Raw genomic sequence first — 25391 nt, forward strand, 5'->3', positions numbered from 1 at the left:
CTGTCTTGTGTAATAAATTGGATAAGGAAGCAGTTTTAAATAAAGCTCTCAGGAGCTTTAAGAACACTCAGAGACAAGCAGGACATCCTCTAAGAAACCAGAAGGAGTGGCTGCTGGCTAGTCATTCACCAGCACAGTAAAATCCCCATCAATTAAGAGATATGTTTGCTCACACACAATTTAAAGACTCCCCGTGGAAAAGGTGCAGGACAACTTCTCAATTCATCCAAAGTCAACACATTTTGCAGTTTAACAGATCTTTAATATCAGTACTTTTGGAAGTGACATCTCAGTGCAAACAGCACAGAGGCTACAGTTCTGGAGGTCCTCCCAGACACAAAAGAAACATGAGGAAGAACATGCAATCAAACAAAGATCAGCTCTAGATACATCATGAGGTTTGGTCCAAAAAAAAAAAAAAAACATTGAAACAATTAACCCAATTACTGCAAACACAGCTTCTCTGAGTAAGGTTAAGATATTGCATTTGTAGTGTTTCCATTGTGCTTTCCTTCAGCGAACCAGCGGAGCCTGCTTGAGTGAGATGAGGACTGAACGCATGCGGGACACGTCTTTAGCCTGCTTACTAGACTTGGGATTAAAGTCACAGAGCTGAGCCACGCGTTCCCACTCAGTGCCCGGAAATACATCTTCTGCATCGTTCACAAAGGCTTCTTCAGCTGCCCTGAAAGCAACGCAATGCACCTCGTGTTAATGCCCAGCATAAGGCACTCCTTCCCTCTTACAGGATGCAGTTTCTTTCACTATGTTTTGTAAGAAATGTGACCTGACAGCTGCTTGTGAACATTATGGCTATTTAAGCTCCCACTGCCCCAACCCTGGAGATGGAAGTAGGTTGCAATAGTATGCTGTGCACAAGCAGTGCAGAGGATTGCTGTGTAAAATGTTGGAATACAGGTGTTTGGTTTTAAGAGTAGTTATCGAGTCTTTGCCTACAGGAGTCACCACACAAACTGCCAGGAAGCAAGGTACTCCTATGCAGGCATTTTACATGTATTTATGAAGAAATGCCCAAGTCTCAACTATTGAAGCCTCTGCCACTTGATGGCTTGCTTTGGACACTTGCCAACTAGAAATTTACAGTTCCCTGCAAGCATGTCTTACAACAGATTCCATTTGAGGATTTAGATCAGCCCCAAGGCCTCCAGGCCATCAAAAAACTATCTGCTGATGATTCCCAGTGCTGTCGTGAAACAGCATGAATCAAAAGGAATTTAAGTCACAAATCCCACGCCTCTGGGTGCTGTAGTCTAAAGCAAATCTCAGCAGAGAGGGTGACTCATCTGGAGTCAGCTAGCAGGATAAACACATTTTGTCTGCTCCCTCTCACCCGAAGGATACTCTAAGGAGGCTTTTTGCAACATGGACAGGTTAGTGACAGTGCCTCCCCAGCAGTATCCTTTTGGTTTTTCTATGCTGCCAACAGCATTGCTTCAACACATGTGTAACACTCCAGCATCCAGTTTAGGTGATCTGTGGGGCCCTGGTGGCTGCCTGAGTGCAAGAGCAGTAAGCATCAAGAGATCAAACCAAATCCATCTACTCCAACAAGCGGTACAGAGAAAGCAGTGAGGATGACTCTCCCATGAGGGTTCAGCACTGTTCACAGGGATGGTAAGGTTACAGACACCACCGAAGACAAGGGTCACTACAACACCGCTACTTTATGTGACATGACACTTTAAGGGGCAGTGAAGATTTGTTACTTAACTGTTCTAGGCTGTAGCAAGGATGATTTATGTTTGTGCTTAAAGGTGAAGAGAAGAAAAGAAACAAGGAGAGAAAGTTTAAGTCAGATATAGAAAATGAGAATGAGTTTAATGCAGATGGTCAGCTGGCTCAACATGCACTAGTAGCTCGGCCTACATTCAGGAAACATGCTGCCAATTTTATTCTGCAGCACTTGCACTGCACATTTGCAATGGCTACAGGAAAATAAGTGTTTTATTAGAAGGTCTAAGTCAACTCCAGAAGACTTCAGAACAAAGTCAAACACCACCTGTAAATCCATCATTTCACAAGTCTTGCTTTACATCCATCTACAATTAGGTAATAAGTTCCACACGGGACCTTCAATATAAATGCACTCAAGGCCACACCATGGCTCACCAGTACACCTTCTAAAGGTGTCACCTTAGAATCTGTGACATGGCCATCTTTCAATTCAAGTCTACAAATTAAGGGAAGAAATTAAAAGACATGAACAAGCCAATGAACATTGCAATCCTTCCACCCTGCAGAAATTCGCATACTCATTGGGGCTTGAAAGTCATGGCTGTATTCTCACTGGTCATTAGTCTGGCAACAGGTCTACAAATAAGTGCTCATAAATGTTCTGCCAGCAGCTAATGCTGATTTTCCAATACCACCTTCTTGTCCTTCTCATCTGTTCTAACAGCACCCTAAGTTCTACAGGCACCTTTTCTACCCTGATTTATGGCAGCTGAGTCCTTTCCATCTTCTCTGGTTTGCAGAGCATTACATGCAAGGCTTGCTTGAATATTTTTCTGATTATATAGGCAAATGGCACAGACCAGGAGCACAATGCCTACTACACAGAATGCAGAGTTAAACATTGTACTTCACTGTGGTAGCAAGTGGTAGCTAAATACAGCACCCACATGAGGCTACATGTGACATTAACCCATACATACAAAGCATCGTGCTAAGCAGCGTTCACTGGCCTATAAAGCCAGTGAACTGTGAAGTACTGCACCTTACAGACTACTGAACTCACTAGCAAAATGCCGGTGGTATGTGTACTACATGACTTAATTTAAAGGTGCTGGATGTTGTACAGATTCCCACAGGAAAACTGACTCTGACCTGCAGCATTAAGTGCTGTGTGAAAGTAAAGGCTGTTCATGTGTTCTAGCTTCTACTGGCCTGAGATATTCAGCAGAAGTCACACTTGGTCATTCAGCACCATGTCTGATCCTCCTCATTACCTAGTTACTAGCAAACAGAATTAGTAGTTAAGCAACATACACATAACCAATCACATCAGCGAAGGGTTGTTTGTAGAAAGCTTCATCTGCCACCCTAGGTAGCAAGTAGTCCAACAGGCAGGCAAGCAGGCAGGAGAAAAGAGATAAGGATGAGAAGTACAGAACACAGCTGAAGGCAGTTTTTAAAAAGTGCATTAATCTCATATTGCCTAGACCTCACTCTCACAGGGAGGCCACTTCTACCACCTAGAATGTACCAGTAAGGCCACTGATTCACAGGGGCAGCATAAAAGCTCTATGTCCTAGGAAACTGGGACCAGCTAGCCTAGGGCTAGCCCCAGTGTTAGCATTAAACTACCTCCAGTGGACAGAGACTAATTAGGGAGGTCTCACCAGGCTGATGAGAATGCCAAACACCCCCAGAGAAACACTGTGCTTCCATGATCGCAGCTCTTGTTAGATGGGCCTTTCTCCTGAATGCACACCCTGAGCTCAAACTGCATCAAGATAAAGCTATGGGGATATCATGAGATCTTGCCACTGCTTGTATAAGTGGCAATCCTGTTTTCTCTTCAACCTATCAGAAAAACTGTACCTCAGGGAATGAAAGTATCAAATCCATAATTTTGTAGGATACATAGGCCTCCTTTCTTCCTTTAGGAAGTCTAGTAGTCCTAGGTAAACTAGGACTACTTCTGACAAGCCTGCTGGCGATTTAGATAGGAAAACTGGCATTTCAAAACACAGTTCAGCCTGATGACTGTGGGTTCCCAATGTATAAAGTAGCCCTGATGATTACCTGGACAAAATGACACTGGCAGCCCTAAGTCTGAAGTGAAGATCTAAGTCAGAACTATCATATTTACCTTTATGTAGACAGAAGTCAAAATTCTGCAAGGTGCTTCTAAGGAACTGTAAGAATTGACTAGACTGCAGCTAAGCCATTAGTTTCTGCTCCACAGTACATAATAAAACAATTCAAGCCTTAAATGTAGTAATTTAAATAGTCATCATTTAGTTCTTCACTAGCAGTACTCTGTGTATTTCTCAAACACTTCCACATGAAACAGTCCAAGGTTTTAAGATATCTAATGGAACAAGTGGCAGCAGAGTAACTAGAAGGCCACTTCTGTGTTTTTGAGAGGTTGCAAGTAAGATTGCTAGTTGCATGGTAGTCACTGAAGACCTGTGCAGCCAGGTACATGCAAATAAGGAGGCAGATTGATAAAATCTGGCCAAGTTCAAACATTTTGTCTTAAGGACATAAATAATTTTGCTTCACTATCTTAACACTTTCACTTACTATTCTTGGACACAGAATCTAGACTTTAAGATAGCTTAGAGAAGAGTCTAACACTGGACACCCATCTCTTAATTAGAGAGGTTACTAAAGTGGGATGAAGGATTAGTGCTAGACATTCTAACTTCTCTCCCCACCCAATTACTTTCACAGTAGCATAGGTCTTCAAATGGCTGGAAAAATCTTACCTGTTGCTGGCTTTTGTTTTCTGGAGCTTTTCATCTTGCCTGGCATACCACTCCTCCAACTCCTTTATTGCTTTCTCTTTCCATTCTGCTTCCTGCTTTCGTGAGTTAGCATCTAAAGATTTAAGAATTGATCTGTCAGGCACATTTGTTCCACTTAGATCTTGCGGACATTTCAGCTGATCATTCAGAGCACACCCTAATGCAGAGTGTTGCTTGATCCATTCAAATAAGGGTTAGAAGGTTTCTGATTTAGGCCATGATAAGTCCAATGCCCTCAGAATTCAGAGGGTTAGCTAAACAGAATGCCTGTGTTGCAGACAGCCTACTTCAGCTTAGGCTAACAATCCATAGACTAATTCAGATTCAGTTAAGTCTGCAAACTGTTCAGAAACAGAAACAGTCACTTTGCTATAGTAGTACTAGAACGAAGCTCAGAGTAAAGCTTCTGCATTAGACAAAATGAGGGAGCGTGACACTCAGCTTGCCTTTACACCCAGCCCATTTGTTCAGGACAAACTCATCTGCTGTAACCAGTACAGAAGAGAAACAACAGGCTCAGCTCTATCTGGAACCACATTGTATACAAAGTTTTCCTAACAGTTTCAAGGCAGTGTCTCCTCCCAAACCGAACTGGAAAGCACACCAGTTTGGAGGCTCTTAAAAACTGTCCACAGGTAGGTGTCACTTAATTTGATAGCGTGGTTTAGTTACAAGTCCATTACTTAAGTTATCTATTAGGTTAAAGCTACATAACAGATGGCCTCCATGACAAAATTCTTCTCCCTTGCTCAAAGAGCAATCTTCTCCCTTGCAAAAAGAAAAACAAGTGCTGATGGTTGTTGCATTAACTCACTGTTTTCTGCTGATAAAAGCTGTTTGTTTTCTGTTACAGGACTGAGGAACAGCTTATTGGTAAGTAAAGGGCAAGCCACTTGAACATTCTTGGATCAAGGTTCAGCGATCCACTTGCTTGCTGGATCCCACCTACACCAATATTAACAGTCTCCTTACCAGAAGGCTCATCCCCCAAGCTTCCTGCCCAAGCTCAAGAGGCAAGTTATGCTCTGAAGAGCTAGAAACCCCAGTTTGAGAAGTTCACCTGCTGGAGAAACTGCCACTTCTGAGTCACCTGCAAGAACACTACTGCAACAAACACCCTCCTTACCAAGCTGCTCCAGGCGCTCCTTTTGCTCCTCTCTCCACTTACGAATGCTCTCTGGCTCTGACTGCAGTCGATCTACTTGTGATATGGCAGCATAGCAGTCTGTTGGACCATTACTCTCCTTAAAGGGAAGAAATAATCACATCATTTACTCATTACAGCTGAATTTTTCAGGTAATTGCCTGCAAGCTACGTAAAAGTAGACACCACCTGAACTGAGCACATGACATTCATCTTACACTATACCACATCTTCACCATTACAATGAAAATTTCCTTGCCACAAGTTACAGCAGGATTGATGCAAATTAATATAGGGCTGCCTCTGGGAATTTAGGATCAAACAAATTCAAGTTGACGAGGAGTTCAAACTGTGCCAGAGCTCTATGCCTGAAGAAAGCAGAAGACAGTGCCTAGTGCCTCAGCATGCAGTTGCAGGCCTACAGATCCTGCAGCTCATTTCACCTTAAATACCTGCTACAACAGTAATTTTTCAATTTTTATTGGTTTTGTGTACAGGAGTTTAAAATGTTCTCTGTAACTTGCATTTGTCTGCCTCAGAAAAATGTATAAACCTTAAAAGACATAGGCTTTTAATATCAAAGGAATTACAGAATTTGTATTGTTGTAAGCAGCTTTTTAAAACAGGACGCAGTTTAACACTTAAGCAACAAAACAGTGCAAGTACTAGCATACTTTTCACCATACAATAGTTCAAAGACTTGCAATGAATAGTGTTATTAATGCACCAGACTTCCAAAACTAATGAATACGGTGCTTTTTGCTGCAGAGCATACTCCAGCAGTTTTTACTGGTTCACTCTACTCTGAACAGATGAAATACCACTGCTAATAGTACTAGATTGCAGTTCATGGCAGGTGTGGCTACATCCTGCCTTCTTTGGGTCTCTTATAGTCCTCAAAATGAAGGAATATTGCAAAGATAATGAGGAAGGTTGGTACAACAGCACCAGGTTTCACACTGAATTCAAAACAAAATAAATTGGCCAGTCACAGGGATAAATGAGTTAAAGGTGGCTGAAATAAGTTACATACAGCCCATTCAGTCTATTCTTCCACATTAAGAGGAGGCTCCATCAAATAAAGCAGTCAATTGATTAGAACTATTAGAACTGCAAATAATCAAAATACTTCATCTACCTTTTACCATGTAATGAGGCACAGAGGAACAATAAGAAGCAGTTTTCCTACCAATCTCACAGCAACAGTGGGGACAAAAATATTAGTAGCAGTGAAAGTAGCTTATGTCTCCAGAAGTCTGTGTTCACTTAAAAGTCTATGGAAAAATAGCTCATACGCTGTGTCCTTTCCAAGCATTCACTTAAGCAGCACTATCCAAGCAACTCCCACAGCAGGAAGCAACCATGCTTTAGCCAAACTTGTCTTAAATTCAGCTACAATGCAGCAATTGCCTTAACATGCCCTGTTTTTCCCCGACACTGATAAATCAAGCATCTCCTTTTGTTTACCATGCGTAACATGCTTTCATAATACGAAAGAGCTATCTAGCCAGCAGTTCAGTTTCATGCAACTTTATGTCACTAAGAAATGTGCAGTGTTTTCAATCAGTTCCTTGTAAGACCAGGGCTGATAGATAACCAAGATATATGAGCTATCCTTAAAAAATAAGCAATTTAGAAATCTCTGCTTTAAAGTAGTCAGAACGTGCTTTGTTCAGTTTATTAGCCAGTGGCAAGTCAATGTTAAGCCATCCTACAGCATGTCAACTTGCTCAGAGTGGTTCACACATAAAGCAGCTGTCCACTTTGATTTAAGTTGACTGCAAGCTCAGAGGAGAGCACAATATGGGCATAACATGAGATGAGCTATCAGAATAGAAGCTCCTCTTCAGACATGAGGTACAAGCAAATTAGATAAGTGCAATGGGAAGCATGAGCCTAGACTGAGGTAAAATCCTTACAGCAGAACAGCACATTCGAAATAAAGACTAATTCTACCTTACCTGATAGACATCTCCATTAATCACTCCATCAACTGCACCTGTAAAGAAATAACTGTAGTTTAGCCACTTGAGAAAAACAATACCACTGGATTTATTGACTACTGTAACTTGTAGGGAAAGCTATACTGCAGTATCCAATGTGGGAGTTACGTAAATGCTTGTCACTTGATACCTCACAGGGTCATTTACTTATCTCTGCACTTTTACTCCTCTTCCAGAGTGGCACAAGGGACAGTGAGCCATCATCCTTTGAAACCAACAATACAAAGTCAGCTCTTCACCACAGGATCACACCACAGGCCACCTGAAGAGCAGAACTGGCATTACTGAACAGCTGCTACAGGGAACATCCACAAATTATTCCCACTTTCTCTCCTGCCTTCGAAAATGAGTACTAGACAACTGTTCAGTAGCTAAGCAGCATGACCTACTCATCCATCAACCTGGAAAACTAACAATCCAGTATGGCAACACTTTGTAAATATTAGCATCATTTGGATACTTCCTGATTCCCAATTAATTCAGAAGTTATAGCTAACATTCCTACCAAAAAACAACTCAGCTATCTTTTGCTATCATGTTTTATAGCTCTCTACTTCAGCTGCAGCGTTATTCCTTCCAAAGTGACATTGGCAGTGCAGCCTTAGGAACTTGACCAGCTGCAATCTTTGCCAGGGAAGCTCAGAATTTCATCTTGAAACAAAGATGTGAGAACACCAATTTTGAGACAAACATTTGAGTTTATGAAACCATTTAAATCACCAGACTATGCAAAAGGCACTAAGATTTTCAGTAACTGCTAAGTCTCAGCAAGGCACCTTTCTGGAATACTGGTACATTACACCTGTCTGTGTAAAATAAGTCATGTCACTAACAGCTTCGCCTCACACACGATACCCAGCACGCGCTGACTTGGGCAGTGTCAGCTGCAAGTAACAACACTGCTGAATAGGTCTAGGATGACTACAGCCCACAAAGGAAATACACTGACACTCCACACCACTTAAACATGCCACAGCTGTTCACCTTTTTCTGCTGAGCTGGAATTAGAGCTAAGCCAGGGTCTGTAACTCGTTCCGACAGGAGCAGCTTGGCTCAGCCAGCTGCCCACTCTGCCTGACCTGGGAGGAGCAGAGAGCAGCTCACCCCTTCAGACAGTCACTCTGCAGGCAGAATTTTGTTGCCACGACACCCAAAACAGGTTAGCCTTTAACTAGAGGTGGTTCTCCTCTCCAGCAGGAAGGCAGCTGCTCCATGAGGCGTACTCCATGGAGAGCACAGACTCACCAGCTAGGCAAGTCTTGAAGATTTTTCAAAGAACCATGATAATACAAGTAGGTCTTGTTACCCTAACAAAGAGAAAGCATTCATCAATGTCTTTAGCACTCAGGCTGGTAGACCACGTAGGTGAAAGGAAAAACATTCTTGCTGAGAGCTGCAGCTGAGGAACAGATGTTTGTCTTAGGACTGCTTTCTTCTGCTTGGAAACAGCTGCTAATTGGTGCTGCAGAAAGTGCTTTCAGAGAGTACACGAGTCAGAAGCATTAAAAATACTAAAACAAACTTCCCATGTTTTAAGCTCCCTAGAACTTGTGATTAAGATGCCGAGTCAGCATGCTGACTGCGCATACTGCCAGCTGAAGATGAAATGGTTCTGTATCAACATCCTATCACATGCCAAGACAAGAACACTAACTGGAACAGAACCAATGGTCAAATATTCTCTTTTCAGCTCTCCGGTCTCAGTGTTCAGTCTGAATTACTTCATCTCAGTAAGCAAAGCTAGATACATACCAGATTTCTGTTCGTACAAGTATGTTTTTTTGTACCTGGCTTCCTCCAGACAAAGCCTAAATACCACTATCACTATCATGCTTTCATCAACCATGAACAATGAGTTCTCTACTGGCTTCAGAGTCCATCCAACCCCAACATAGTACTGCATCTTAAAGCTCATGAAGTTAACATCACACTTTTAAAAAAAAGTTAGGAATAAGTATCCCAGTGTTTGCTTCTGGACTCAAGATAAGCAGAGAACATGTCCAAGCCTCTGTGGTTCTGCAAGGTGCTGACAACAGGGTAACCAACTTCTCAGATAGCTATTTCCCAGACGTTTTCAGAGTCTGGGCTGGTGGTGAGAGCTTCAGCCATATCAGCAATCTGCAGAGACAGAAGACAAACAGCAGCCAAGCTTGCCAGACATACAGCTAGCATCAGTGCCCTCCACATGTCCTACAGCTTACTGAAGAAAGGTCTGGGTAGCCTGAAGATAAACACACCGGTTTTGTCCCTTTAGGTCTACAAGTCAACAAGCAGCGAAATTGCCAGATTAAGCTTCTAGCTGAAAGGAACAGCCAAGGAAGTTAATGCAACTTAACAGGGCAGACCAAACAGTTGACCCTGGATTTGGATACAAGTTATTCCTTCGGCATTGAGCTCTTTCTGGTAGAACTACGCAAGAGCTACACACCAGTTCCAAGACCAAAGCACAGGTTTAGCCAACAGCTAGCTGACATGCTCCTCCTTTCATATTAACTTAATACTGAATGCGGACAGTAACCAAGCGGCTGTAATGGCCATCAGCTACTGCAAGGAATTGCTTTTAAGTAATACTACACTCTGTCTGGTATAAAACCGTTTGCTTAGCCTTATTGACTAGCCTCCCTGAGTTTTATTGATGATGCAATAGATGTGTGCTACCAGAAGTGTCAGAGGCAGGACTGTGCAGAGCTATCACCTGTAACAAGTCCAAGCAGCTCCTACCTCATGGATTAGCCCCTCCTGAAGTCCTTGTATTTGGCTACACTTTGGGCAATGTCCTGCATGCAGAAAAAATCAACTTCAATATGACTATACATATAAAAGTAGTACTTACAAGCTACTTTTGACATCCCTTTTAGACACTGAGTATTCTGCTTCTTCACTGCTACTTCAAGTGAGCTCACAGCCGTAGTTAAAACCGAAGAACATAGCTTCCCTTTTTAAAACCGAAGAACATAGCTTCCCTTTCACCTATCTCTCATCCATAAGAGTATAAAAACATTCTAAGAAGTGGTTGCTTTGGTTTTGTTGTTGGATTTAAAGTTGGTGATGCAAGAAACTGAGGAAAAAAATACGTTTTCTATCTCACACACAGGCTTGAGAAATAGATAAAGACAAATGGGTCAGGAAGAGGGCTTATTTCCTTGTTTGTTCTAGGCTGCTGTCACAGCGAAAATAATTAGAGTCATTTCCAATATATTCAATAGGCTGATCCTAGATCACACTTAGAGGCAGTAATGCTGCACACCTCTACATGCAGTAACTATGTGCCAAACTTCCCAGTAGGCACAGCATTCCCTTATAAAAGGCAAAATAGATTTTTCTACCATGAAATTCACAAGCACATACTATAACCACAAAATTGCAAATACAAGTAATATAGATACCTCTCCAAATACATTATACCTTTCTCAATGCTATCTTACAGCATCTTGAAGCCTAAAGACGGTGATTGCAGAACGAAATCCACAGCACTGACTGTTGAAACTGTTAAGAAGTATCAACAGTCACCAACTCATTTGGTCTGTGGTGCTAAATAGAGAAAGGAGGAAACAATTCTTTCCCTGATGATATTTTCAAGCAAATTCATATTCAGTCCCTGAGAGAATGTTAAATGTTATGAGCTCTTATGGTTTATGGACAAACCACCAAATGCAATTAAGTTCCTTAATTCCTAGAGAGGAATATGAGCCTCTCCCAGAGGTGGAGAGGCATCATCCATTCAAGTTCACATAAAAGTGACAGAGCTTAAAACTGAAGCTGTTTGAGACTAGGCAGCCTACATCAAACTTGAGTAATATTTTCATTATTGTTAACACACAAAAACGCTTGCCTTTGAATGCTCTTCTCAATAAGAAACTACCTGACAAGCTGTCATGGGATCTTTACACTGACACACAGGGTCCAAAAGGCGGACACTTCAACCCAAACACATCCACTCCTGATGAAAGGACCCTGCAAGTGAACTGCTGTAACTGATTTATCACGGAGAAGGGGATCCCACAAGAGACCAAGATACTAATACCTAGACAACAGCTTTATATTGCTTTATTTATACAGAATATCTTGTCTTCTGAAGTGGTGATTATGCTTCCCCTTTCAAGGGAAAACGAGATTAATTTCCACGCGCCCAGGAAGCTTGAACAGAACAGCTACTTACATAATAAATGGTCAAATAGGACAGGCCAGCAGTCCAGCCCTGACCACAGCACTATGAAGTGGTGCTCTGTGAGACCAGGTGAGCTTGGCAACATTCTGCCATTTCCCCCATACTCACTCAGTATTCAGTATAACTACAATTAACAGGACTATACACTAAAACCTGTTTGCAGGGGCACAAGTTCCTGGAGTTCACCACTGTCCTTGTGAATGTTTTTGTTCTGTTCTTTTTTTTAACAGGCTGCAGTGTAAACACATTGTTGTGTGAGATAGCACATCCCTCAGAAGTACATTACATGGAGTTGTGACTGCTTCTCAATAGTTGAAGTTAAGATCTAGTTAAGGTCTTCAAACTCCACCTGAGGGTTGCCTCAGCTACAGCTCTTGCCCCGGTATCAATAAGAAAGTTTATCCAGCAGCAGATCCATACATCAGGAGTTCAAGAAGGTTAAAAAAAGTAAATCCACAAATCCCTGACCACAGTGCTTAAGGACTTACTTAAGGACTTACAATAAAATCAAGAAGAAAATTGCATTCACTTAACTTAATTACAAAATTGTTTAATAAACTAGCATGGACTAGAGCTGTCTGATGTTTGTTAGGATGCTGACTGGATCACAAGAAATCCCAAAGACAAATGCCAACATAAGTCATTAATTCATACGTCCCCATGGCTGAACAAGCACATTTTGCATTGCTGCAATCTGCACTTTTTTTTTTTTAACCGGTAGAGTACAAGCTCCAACAATGAACAAATGAAGGTTGTGTTAAAAAGAAGACCACCAAAGGTTCAGAAGCACAATCTGCTACGCCTATGTAACAGGCCAGAGGACAAACACAATCCCAAGACATGTTAAGCAGCAAGACGACATACTGATCACACCTAGACTTTGCAGGTCAAGTTATTATATCCATTATGATTTTTTTTTTCCCCTACAAGTTCTCCAATAGCAGTTCTGCTTCTTCAAACACAGCTTAACTACTTTCACATTTCAACCCGATCTGGAAGCATTTAGCGAGCTGACTTTTTGAGAATAAATCACACTGCACGAGCCACACTGCATGCGTTTGGGGAAGGTGGTGGGGCTAGATGGCTCTAGCAGCTGGCAGAGGCCAGCATCCAACAACTTCCCTTAAAGCACTCAGTCCTCACGGAGCTGTTTTTATATTCTGCCGTCTGTTTTGACTGTAAAGGATAGGTAAGGCCTTTACGAGGGGGGAAAAAAGTGGGGTTTGAGGTGTATGAAAGGGGGAGTAAAAGTGGGGTGTGAGGTGTGTGAAAGGGGGAGCCGTGCGATGTTTCTGCCCTATCTAGAAGGGAGCCAAGCTGCACCTACCAGCCCAGGACAGTTTCCTGACGACCCCCCTCGCACCCCACCGCTCGGGGAGGGCCCCCCGCCCCAAACCCTGCGACCCAACCTCCTCCCGAGGCCCGCACCGCCCCCCCAGGGGCAGGCCGCGCCGCCGGGTACGAAGGTCGCGGCGGGGCCCCCGCGGCCGGCCCTGAGGCGGCGCCGTACCGGCTGCGAGCCCGTCGGCGGCCTGCAGGGAGGGCGGCACCTCGCCGCTCTCCAGGATGCCGTAGCCCTCGTCGCTCTCGATGCCCGCGATCTCGTTCTCCTGCTGCGCCAGGAAGGCGGCGGCCGGGTCCTCCTCGGCGCCGTCCAGCAGCGCGCCGTGGCCGTTGCCGCTGCCGTTACCGTTCCCGGCCGCCTGCGCGCCCAGCGCCTCCGCCTCCGACGACGACATGGCTGCGGCGGCGGCGGCGGCAGCGGCGGCAATGGGCTTCCGGCACCGCGCCCCGGCCACAAAGCGGCGCGGAAGGGGCGGGGCCTCCGCCGCCGCCAATGGGAGGGCGGCACCGCCCCGGGGAGGGGCCAATGGGCGGCGAGGCAGGGGGCGGGGCCGGCCGTTGGCGGCCGTTAACGGCCGCCACCGTGGGGGGGGGAGCGCTGAGGGGCGCGGCCATTGGCGCTGGGCTGCCCCTGAAGGGGGGGGGGAAGGGGGGGGGGGGAGGGGGGGGGGTGTTGTCCCGGTGTCCCATTGGGATCGCTGCGCCTTTTGCGCTGTTTTACAATGTTTTTGCACCATCAAAAGTGTTATTTTTGTTCCTGCTGCCTTAACCCCGCAGGAGCAGGCGGGACGCGTTGGTTTCTGAAGGCAGCTGGCACGGGCGCAGAGCCCGCAGGAGCGCCCTTTGTGATTCCTGTGTCACGCTGAGGAGAGTCCAGCAGGGGAGCAACTAAACGAAGAGACCCAACAACCACCAGACTACACAACACCTCCCGTACAGAGCAGCTTCTCCCCGTTCTGTGCACTGGGATGAGACATAAGTCTCATTCCCAAACCGCCCGTGCTCTGTTTCACAAGATGTTTCCAAGCACTTAACCAAAACAAGGGACTCCAGTTACATACTTCCAGCACTTGAAGGGAATGGTTTCGACAGCGTGACGGGATCCCCATTGACTCTTCCAGAACAGTTTCGATTTCAGAAATTCAAGATTTGGTAGAACAGACCTCTCCAGCACAGAAAATGTGAAATTGCAAGCGCTTTCAGCTGCCCGTTAACCCGTTCAGCATGCAGATGAGACAGGCAGCGTCCAGCTGACACCTGGGCAGGAAGCGCCTCTCAGGGAGCCTCTCCAGCTGCAGCCTCCCTGCTGGGAGCTGGTGGTGCCCATGAGAAGGGCAGGGCACACACACGCTGCCTGGCCTCTGCTCCAAGTCCATTGAAATCAATGAAAAGACTCCCTCGACCTGCTGGTGGCTCGCAACCACCACGCTACAGACAGGAGTTTGAAAAAAATAATTTTTTTTTTTTCCATTTAAATTAACCTAATCTTTTACAACTAGACTCCTGTGTCTGAAAGGTGACAGCTACTTTGCTTGCTGCACCTCCACAAGTCACAGGAGCCGAGGAGAACGGGCCGGAGAGGCACGTGGAGCTGAGAGCACCTGCCTGCCTCACAGCACATGAAGCGTACTCCATGGGGAGCACTGGCTCGCCAGCCAGGTGAGCAGGCCTGAAGTGTCTCACCTTTACTTCATATGCACACTGACAGACGTGTTGTCACCTTCTACAAGGCCCCCACAACCAGTGCATGGTATTCAGGAAGAACCCAAATAAGTAGAGTGTAGAGGACAGAGGTCGTCCAGTGCCTAAGGGAAGCTCAGAGCTGTACAAAGATGAACTGTACAGAGAGAGGGACAGACTGTTGAAGCAGAAAAGTCTTATGACAACAGGCAGGGCAGGAGTGGTATAGAAGCCATCTTAGCAGTGATGGGCACAAGATGCTTGAAATGATACAACTGACAGATGTAAAACCATGAAACTGAAGTCTGAGGAACATGAGATTATGAGACCTTGTTTTAAGTGGAATGACTGAGGCTAAACAGCCCAGAGAATAGAATGCAATGTAGAGGTTTTTGTAAGGAACAAGACATTAGGAGTTGCTTTTTTGTATCAAAAGAAGTGGCAGATGAATCACAGAATTGTTTAGCTTCGAAGGGACCTCCTGAGGTTGTCTACTCTGACATGCCTGTTCAAGCAGCATCACCAGGAACTCCATGTTCAGGACTGTGTCCAATTGTGGTTTCAGTAGTTCCCCAGATGGAGAATGCAGCCTTTCTGGGAATCTCTTTGATTATTCAACCATCTTCGCAGTAAGAAAGTGTCTTCTTGTGTTCAGATTGAATGCTCTTATATTTTTATGTTTATTTGTGCCTGTTGGCTCCTGTCTTGTCAGCAGGCTCTAGGGAGAAGATCCTGGATGTCCCTTCTCCCTGCAGCCTCATCAGGCTGTCACACACATTGGTAAGATCTCCCTGAACCATCGCTTCTCCAGGCTAAACTGTCCCAGCTCTCACTGGGGCAGGACCGAGGCCCCCAGGCTAAGCTGATGCTGCTGGGCTCCTGGACTCTGACATTAATTAGTATTTCTAAGTTTATTCTCATTTTTTTTTTTTTTTTGCATGTCACAAAGGCTTTCTGCACTAGATACCTTTCAAACACTGCTCTGACAACAGATTTCTTCATTGCTCCCCTGTGCCTCTCCTTTGCACCTTTCACAGGAGTGTGGAGGATTTTTTAAGTAATAATTTACTTTTACACACCTCTCAGCAAGAAGAGAGAGAACTACTCCTCCCCTCCCTGTCCTCAATTTACAGAGAGTACATTCACACACACAGGGCAGAACTAAAATACAATGAGATGAGGGTAGAAAGTGTCTATTTATTCCCAATGCCTATTTAGAGATGTCAAAGACTGGTATTTTATGATCATTGTGTAGTTCAGCACACTTCTATTGATTTGTAGCTGCACAAAATCAGCACTTGGGTGGACTAAATCATAATGCCTCAAATCGCGCAGACACAAAGTGAGGAATTCAAATTTGAAACCTTCTGTGAAAAGCTTAAATTAGTAACTTGCACAGCATCACCCAGCGAATCTTCAGCAAAGGCTGTGGGAATCATCACTGACTCAACGTAGTGTTGTGGTTTAACCCAGCCAGCAGCTAAATACCACACAGCCGTTCGCTCACGCTCCCTGCTCCCTCGCTGGGATGGGGGAGAGAAACGGGAAAGTGAAGCCCGTGAGTTGAGATAAAGACAGTTTATTAAGACAGGAAAATAATAATAACAATAATAATAATAACAGTAATGATGATAATAGTACTACTACTAATAATGGGTACGAAATGAGTGATGCACAATGCAATTGCTCACCACCCGCTGACCGATGCCCCACCAATACCAAAGCAGCCGACCCCCCTCCCCCGGCTAGCCACCCCTATATATTGCTCAGCATGACCCCATACGGTACGGAATACCCCTTTGGCCAGTTGGGGTCAGCTGTCCTGGGTCTGTCCCCTCCCAGCTCCTGCTGCACCCCCAGCCTGCCCGCTGGCAGGACAGAGTGAGAAGCTGAAACGTTCTTGGCTTGGTGTAAGCACTGCTCTGCAACAATTAAAACATCAGCATGTTATCAGCACTCTCATCCTAATCCAAAGCATAGCACCCTACCAGATACTGGGAGGAAAATTAACTCTGTCCTAACTGAAACCAGGACACATAGCGACCAGCTTTTCTTTTCCATAAAGCTTTGATCACTCAGCCTCCCATCCTCTAAAACACGTAACATATGGACGTTAGGACGGTCACCTCCACTACAACCGGTACAACCTGGGACAAAGACTCCTTTTGGGGTAGGGTATTTTGCTGACTGTTCTATAGTAAGTATGCTAAAAGAGGCAAAAACAACAACTGAAAAAAAAAAAAAAATTCTTAAAACTAGCAGCTCTTATCTTTGGAGTTTTTTATAGCCCTAATCATGTGCTTTGTGTCATTAGCCCCAAGCATGTGCACTGTCGAATCAGAAAGCAGTGTGTCCCAGAGACATGCTCAGGGCTGGAACATTTAGACCTCTGCTACTTCAGCACAGGAAATAACTGAAGGAGGAGCAGACAGTTGTGCTGAAGGAGGGAGAAAATATGCTGATGGCACATCTCCGGTTAGATTCAAAATCTTCACCAGATTGGGATGTGCGCTACTGGCTCACAGCCTTCCTCCTGTGACATTTTAGGGGGAAAAAAAATAAAAAAAGAAAAAAAAAAAAGAAAAAAAAAAAAAGAAAAAAAAAGGATGCTTAACACCATCAGTTCCATATCCTCCAGTATGCCTCTCTCCTGCCTTTTTCTCATGCAGATCCCACATTTCCAGTCCATTTGTCTCGCCTCAGTCATCCCACTATGGAAAGGCTCTTCAGTTTCATGACTCAGTCCCTCAGCATTTCTCATGGAACCGCTCTCCTTCTATTCAGCCCCCAACTCCTGCACTAGTTACTCTGTCCCACACCCTTCAAAGCAACTCCTTGGCCTCCTCAGCTCTTGGGCTTTTCCACATTCTTCCCAGCTTACTGACCCAGCATCAGGCAGTCCTACTCTCTTCTCTCACTGTTCCCTAATTTATCCTTTGATCTGTTTCTTTGCAGTTTCCACTTCTGTTACCCTTACCGGCTTCTAGTCACAGTTGTCCTGTGCACACTATCCCAGACAATCCCTCCGAATTCTTTATCGAGTCTCAGACTTCCTCTTCTTCGTACAGAATCCTAGAACCATAGAATGGTTTGGGTTGGAAAGGACTTTAAAGATCACCTAATTCCAATCTCCTGCCATGGGCAGGGACACCTCCCACACCTCCCACCAGACCAGGTTGCTCAAAGCCCCATCCAGCCTGGCCTTGAACACCTCCAGGGATGGGGCATCCACAGCTTCTCTGGGCAGCCTGTGCCAGGGCCTCACTGCCCTCTGAGGGGAGAATTTCTTCCTAACATCTAATCTAAATTTACCCTCTTTTAGTTTAAAACCATTCCCATCTTGTCCTGTCATTGTCAGCCTGAGCAAAATGTCACTCTCCTTCTTTTTATAAGCCCCCTTTAAGTATTGACAAGCTGCAATAAAGTCACCCTGGAGCTTCCTCTTCTTCAGACTGAACAGCCCTTCCCTGGCTTACAGTCATTTAACATCTACAAAATGTTGTGACACTACACATCCATCATTACTGTACTGTGCTGAGCTGCTAGCACGTCTAGACTCATTCAAAATACACAGGCTTGCTTTCAAACTGGCAAGAGAAGAGTGCTCAGAGCAAAATGGAAATGCTCATAATCTTGGGTGGAGTCTGAAGTTTAGATGCTGTGCTGAAATTACAAAAAAAAAAATAAAAATCTACAGGGAATGAATTCTTGCTATCACCACGAGTAGGCGTACAGCCTGTGACTGTTGTCTGGTGGCCCAACAATAACCACGCTGCTGTTGCCAGTAAGAAACCTAATGCTAGCTTTGCAAGAGCTGGTGAACTCTTAGGCTTGTTGTTCGCTAGTGCGAATTTGCAGTGCAGACTGGAGGTCAGTGCCAGGTGTCTTTTGTTACGCGTGGGATAATTCCAAAGACCTTAAAAATGCACAGGTTGAAAACAGGCCACAAAACTGTAAACATCTCACTGATTCATCTCAGCTTCTGGTTACTGAAGAAGTACAGCCTTAAGAGCAGGGAAGACCACTTTAGACATAACAAGGAGGACAAAGAAGCAGTCACACAACAGGACAAGGCAGCTGATATGGACAGAGGAAGTCAACACCTACCAGCATTGTGCAGCCTATAGTCCAAGGAGATGAGAACAAAAATTTACAGTCCACTGAGAAACTTAAGCAGTTTAGAATCTTGATATTGGAAAGAAATTGCTGTGGGCAAATGATCATCACACTGAACCATTGTGAAATTGTCTTCCTACAACCTGTCAAAGCTGCAAACAAGCACACTGCCTGCTTCGAGAAATATTTTCAGAGGTCTTCTGTCATGCCAGCTGATCTCCAGGGCTCTGTAGAAGCCATTTCATGTCAGAATGCTCAAACTACATGCACTTGTTGTCTCAAGCTCTGTAATTCCTGAATAAAGCATAATGGCATAAAAAATCAATTTTACAAGTCACCATCTATCAGTGTGAGAATAATCACACTCTCGTTGGCCTTTAAAGTTTACTTCTCATTATGGTGCCAAAACAAATCCATAAAATCCTCAGTGTGAGGTGGCTCTCCCACCAAAATAAAAGTCAAAACTCCAACAGAACCAGGTTTTAGACATCACGCAGAGGTTCATGAAAAACAGTTTTGTAACTGGTGTTACCACACCCTTATCAAGGGTAAAAGAAATTGAAAAATTCCCAATATCTGACATCAGTAAGTAGGTCCTAGGCCTACCCATTTTGTATGAGTTTTACTGCCTGCACAAAAACGACAACATCAAAGCTTCTGGCAGCTTCTAGGAGGTGGTAGTATAAAACTGCCCATAAAACTGCCCGAGTTGGAACAGTTCACTTACTGCTCCACAGTTTCTGTACTTTCGTTATCTGTTTCCTGCTTTTGTGCTTTACATTAGAATTACAAATGTATAGCTGCATTTCCTTTTATCTCCTATTCCACTGCTTTAATGCAAGATTTTTAAAACATAAAATAAACAAATAAATTTCAATTTCAATCCTTTGTCTTGTTAGACTCTGACAGGCAAAGCTGTATTCTGCCATAGTAAAATTACTTCAGAAGTTAATTATTTGTGTTCCAGAGGCATCTTTTTCCTGCTTCTTTACCATGTGGTTGCAGAAGGAACTTGCCCCAAGGAGGAGGGGTGTGCCTGTTCCCTGGAGCTGCCAGTGAGCATTTGTGCAGGGAGCACTCGGAGCACCTACTGAATGCTGAGGAGAAATCTGGAGCTTTGGGCTGAGCAGCAAGACATATTGCTTACTTGTCGTAATGTCTCGTAAGCACACATTGCATGTTGGAGTGTAAACTGACATCCACTGAGACCTAGCACTTTAGAGGTTTGCTTCAGAAGTCACTCCAATTATTACAATTAAAAAATATTTTCCTAATGAACTGCTCTTTCAATCTGCAAATTTTGTGGGGAACTTCATTATTCCCAGCGTTCATATGCATTCTGTGTTAATCCAACAATGCGTGTGAGGTGACTAGTTATAAATAACTGGCTAGTTATTTTTACAGCCTTTACGTTCAGTTTGTCCATGCTATGGTTTGCAACCCCCTCTAATTCCTCAAATGATATTGTGGCCCATTATTGGGTGTTTTAGTAATACCTGCAAGACACTTTTAAGTTTTTATTCTATATCTTGAAACTGTTCAGAAATATACGAAGTATGTACTACCCATTACACAAAATGTAAATGTTTCCATAGGACAAAATGGGACTGTATTGCACTCAGATCTCTAGTGGCTCAGCACCCCTAAAAAAGCTGTGCCTGCATCTGAATCCACACCAACAGTGCTCAGTGTAACTGACTGGTAGAAAGGACTAGTACAGATTCAGCTATCAGGAAACTTTCCTGGCTATGAAACAGCCAGGAAATGGATATATGCGTGCCTGCTCTTTTCTGCTGTTTCTGCTGCCTGCTGTTTTCTTTAAGATGTGATATTGCTGAGCATCAGATAGTGACAAACTTGTCTTTTAACTCATTCTTTCTTACTCAGAGGTTAGTTTAAAAAAAAAAAATACATATTTGCTCTACAATACCTAAGCAGACAAAGCAAAAAATGGTATTTATTCAGCATCCCCTTCCCACTGCCGTCTGCAGGTCTCAGTGCATTGTAAAAAGCTGCATCCATTCCGTGTGTCACTTCAGCGGCAAGGTGTTGTATCATGTTAGCTCAGAGGCACCCCTGGTTTGAAGCCGAGGCCGCTTTTCAGGCTGGGCTTCATATCATATCATAGCAATGTGGTTATTGTGTTCAAGTCGTCACTGTTACTGCAGCCCTCAGAAGGACGCCGTTCTCCTCTGCATGGGAACAGACAGAGCAGCAAAAAGACTTACTACGCTTCTCTATCTACAGCAGTACAAAGGGCAGTATTGAAGCATGGGATGAGAAATTAGAGAGCCCTCTGGAGCAGAATGACCATGCTGGGTCCGAGAGAGTTGTCATGGAAACAGAAAAGCAGCTAACTCTTAAAACAACCTGAGTTCACCTGTAAGCTCAGATTGCAAACAAACAAAATTTGGACCTGGCTTCAGAAAACAAACAGAGGCAATGGGCTAGCCTCTTTCTAGGGCAGTCAGCCCCCGATATCAGGAAGAAATTGTCTTAGGCTGCAAGATAAATTTACAACAGTCAGGAGTAATGGGGGCCTGCAGCATCTACCCTAGCAGGTCCACTGGTTGAAGTAAAGCTAGGGAACAAAGAAGAGAGGCTTGATTTTTTTGTTGTTGGTGGTGGTGGTTATGGGAGCTTCTTTCTCTGTGTTAATTAGTCTGTAAATGTAATAGGAGCAACTGGCCAACAGGAAAAGGCTTTTTATTTATTTATTTTTTTATTTTTTTTTTTGCAATGCTTGAAATTTAAATTGGGAAAAATGATTGGAATTACAAAATGAGACAAATAGTCAAGTTTGGTTCTTGGTACTAAATTTAAAGGATGCCTTTTTCTGCCTGCCTGTGGCAACTGAAAACCAGAAACTCTTTGCCTTTGAATGGGAAAATCCTAATAGAGGACGGAAAACTCAGCTTACGTGGACAGTGTTACCACAGGGATTCAAGGATAGCCCCACCATATTCGGGAACTGTGATCTTGAAGTTTGAAAGACCCCTTCGGGAAAAGGGGACACTGTTGCAATATGCAAATGATAGCTACTGAAGAAGAAAAGGAATGTTTATAATGGACTATTAGTTTACTAATTTTTTTTCGGCACTAATACTGTGAACCCAGGCTCTTTCCTCAGTAACAGAGTTTCCAGATCACCCATTCATGACTGCATCAAGACCATGGACACAGGATACTCCAGCTGACCAGACTTAAAGGAAACACCCCCAGAAGATGCGGATGATTGGTATATAGATGGCAGCAGCGTCATCCGCCAGGGATTTAACCTCACAGGATATGCAGTAGCAAACACCAGCCCAAAAGGTGGAAATCATTGCCTTGATAAGAGCTCTTGAGCTGGCAAACATTTGGGCAGATTTGAAACATGCCTTTGGCGTGGCGCATGCACATGGGGCAATTTGGAAAGAGAGGAGTTTTATCTTCCTCAATTAAACATGGAGAAGAGGCTGATAGCAGTTATTAGGGAAGAAGGAAAAAGGAGGTCCAGACAGGAGCAGTCCCGACTAGGCAAGGAGCAATGTACCCTGTGTAAGAAATTTGGGCATTGGAAAATGCCCAGAACATAAAAGAAATGGAAAAGGGAACCGGGGAAGGGAGGTGGTCGTTGCACATGCAAAAGATGACTGAAGAGAACCGGGGGAATCTACCCTAGCAGATCTGCTGGTTATAAAAATGAAGCTGGGGAAGGAGGGAAAAGAGGTGGAACTTATGGTGGATGCGGGGGAAACATACTCAGTTTTAAATAAAGCATTAGAATCAGTGGGGAATGATTACGTTGTAGTGAAGTGGGCAACTGGCCAATCTGAGAGATTTATTGGAAAGATTACAAGCAACCATTTCATTTAAAAATGAGGAGATTATTCTGGAGGTAAATGATCAAAGACATGTGAAAGTGTTGAGTTTGATATTGACAGCTTTTGGGACCAAATTGGAAATTAGTGAGGAAATTCTAAGTCAAGTGTTTTACGGAGTACGACCTTCTAATGTACCAGGAAAGGCGAAAAATGCACGTAAACAGTACCCCTTGAAAAAGCAAGATAGAGAAGGAATTAGCCTGGTAATTTATTAACATGCTTAACACCAGAGCTAACTTGGTTTACCATTTTAGACCTTACGGATGCCTTCTTTTGCCTCCTTCTCCATGAAGCCAGACAGAAAATCTTTGCATTTGATTGCAAAAGCCCTAAGAGTGGGCACAAAACACAGCTCACATGGACAAGGTTGTCTCAGGGCTTTAAGAACTCACCCACCTTGTTCGGAGAACAACTTGCAAAGGACTTGAAGACCTGGGAAGCCCCATCAGGAGAAGGAAGGCTGCTGTAGTATGTAGATGACCTCCTAATAGCCACCCAGACAGAAGAAGCATTTGTGGCCTGGACAGTAAGCCTCCTAAACTTTCTGGGACTACAGGGGTACAGGGTATCGAAGAAGCTCAGGTGGTAAAGCAGAAGGTGACCTACCTGGGTTATGAGGTTAGTGCTGGACAATGGACCTTGGGGCAAGAGCATAAAGAAGCGAGATGTCAAACCCCGAAACCTGAGACAATAAAAGAACTGCGAACCTTTTCGGGAATGACGGAGTGGTGCAGATCTATAATTACGGATTGCTTGTAAAACTGCTGTATGCGCTCATTGCAAACGGGAACAGGGACCTCCAATGGACAAAGGAGGCCACACGAGCCTTTGACCAACTAAAAAGAAGGCTCTCGTGTCAGCCTTCTTATTTACATCTGGGACTTCCAGATGTAAATAAACCATTCTTCCTCTTCTCCCTTGAGAAATAGGGGATTGCCCTGGGAATACTAGCACAGGACCTGGGCCCATATGGAAGGGCAGTTGCTTATTTTTCTAAGCAGCTGGATGCTGCCGCCAAGGGATGGCCAGGATACCTCAGAGATACCTGCTTGGAGACCACTGAGGCTACCTGCTCCAGCCATCCAGATCTGAAGGACACTCCTTTTGATGAAGTGGAAATATGGGAGCAGCTACGTCATCAGTGGAAAACGACATGCTGGGTATGCAGTTACCACTTGCAAAGACGTAATAGAATCTGGAAAATAAACATCTATACGGACTGAATAACGAGATTATTGGAAGCACATTAAAGGAAGAACATTGGAAAACACATTGGGGAATAGACGCTTTGTATAACTATCTAATTGGAAAAATTGTTGCCAGGATCTTATATGCTACCATCACTCAAATAACTTACCAATGTGATCTTTGTCTCCAGACTAAACCCCAAACCAAAACTGGGTCAAATTGGAAAAGGCCATGGGCCTGGGCAACAGTGGCAAATTGACTTTTCTGAACTTCCAAGAAAAGCGGGGTGTTGATATTTACTGGTGTTAACAGATACCTTTTCAGGACGGCCAGAGGCTTTCCCCACTACCACTACCAAAGCCCGAGAGGTAACTAAGTCTCTTGTAGAGAAAACTTCGAAACCACAGTGTGAAGGACTATACCGGGTGCTCCTTACTACCTTCACCGCAATTAAGACCAAGGAAAAGAGTGCCTGGATTCACCATTCTTGAGTAAAGAAAGCTCCAGAAGCCCCCTGGAAAGTAACACTGGGTGACGGTGAATTGAAACTAAAGCTCAGTCGAGCAAAATGAGGACGTTACGGTCAAGAGTATTTAGTAATATAATTCGCAGAAAGTTTAGTTAACAGAATTGTTTTATTTTTGTGGCTTATAGTTATAATTGTAATTCAAGAATTGGAAGTTGCCTCTATGATAGTAGAGAATGGTGAGTGGCCTTGGTCCAAAGCCGTAACAACGGAGGATAAGAGCATTAATGGAAAGTTAGCAATTATGGTTATGTGGTGAACAAATTGTGACCATTTATATACATTAACAGAATGGCAAAAATTAGGAGAAGAATGAAAACACCAAAGAATCATAGGGGATGAAGTTAAAATAGGGTGCCAAATGATTAACAGCCCCTACAATCATCCTTATTGGCATTGGGAACTAGCCAATGGCAAGTTTCAAAGGTATTGTGCCAAGATGGGAAAAGGCTGAAGACCAAGACCACAAATTAATAATAGATGCTTTCACAATTCATATGCAAAGAGTAAAACAAGATGCAAATCACAACTGGTGGGATGCACTCTTTGGATGGTCGCCAACTGCAACTGGGATTCTGAACACATTGTGTCACCCAGTTATTGTTTTATTGATATTAGCTGGTATAAGTTTAATACTGTCTTTTGTAATACTTGTTTGGAATTGGAAATTTTTACAACGAATGGTGATGTTAGCTTCCTCGACGAAAGTACATGGCAAGGCATTGAGGGATACATATCATAGAGATTGGGAAGAATTTTTGTATTAAGTAAAAGAATTTACTAGATTTTAGGTTTACTACATTTTCCAGAAAGGGGGGACAGAACCATGGGATTAGAAATTAGAGAGCAATTGATTAAGA

At 43.9% G+C, this 25391-nt stretch overlaps 1 protein-coding gene across 2 annotated transcripts; it reads right to left on the reverse strand.

The window, feature by feature from the left end:
• Positions 1-246: 246 nt before the first annotated feature.
• Positions 247-13596, reverse strand: CLTA (clathrin light chain A). Of its 2 annotated transcripts, XM_084305720.1 has the most exons (6): positions 13322-13596; positions 7602-7639; positions 5623-5740; positions 4458-4569; positions 1733-1768; positions 247-685 (listed from the first exon to the last, which is right to left on the reverse strand). In XM_084305720.1, the coding sequence occupies exons 1-6, from the start codon at positions 13548-13550 to the stop codon at positions 514-516; spliced, it is 705 nt and encodes a 234-aa protein (XP_084161846.1). In that variant the 5' UTR covers positions 13551-13596; the 3' UTR covers positions 247-513. The 2 variants fall into 2 exon arrangements, with proteins under 2 accessions (XP_084161846.1, XP_084161847.1); XM_084305721.1 differs by lacking the exon at positions 1733-1768.
• Positions 13597-25391: the final 11795 nt, after the last annotated feature.

Source organism: Netta rufina, assembly GCF_964035555.1.
Source record: "Netta rufina genome assembly, chromosome: Z".
NCBI classification, from domain to species: Eukaryota; Metazoa; Chordata; class Aves; order Anseriformes; family Anatidae; genus Netta; species Netta rufina.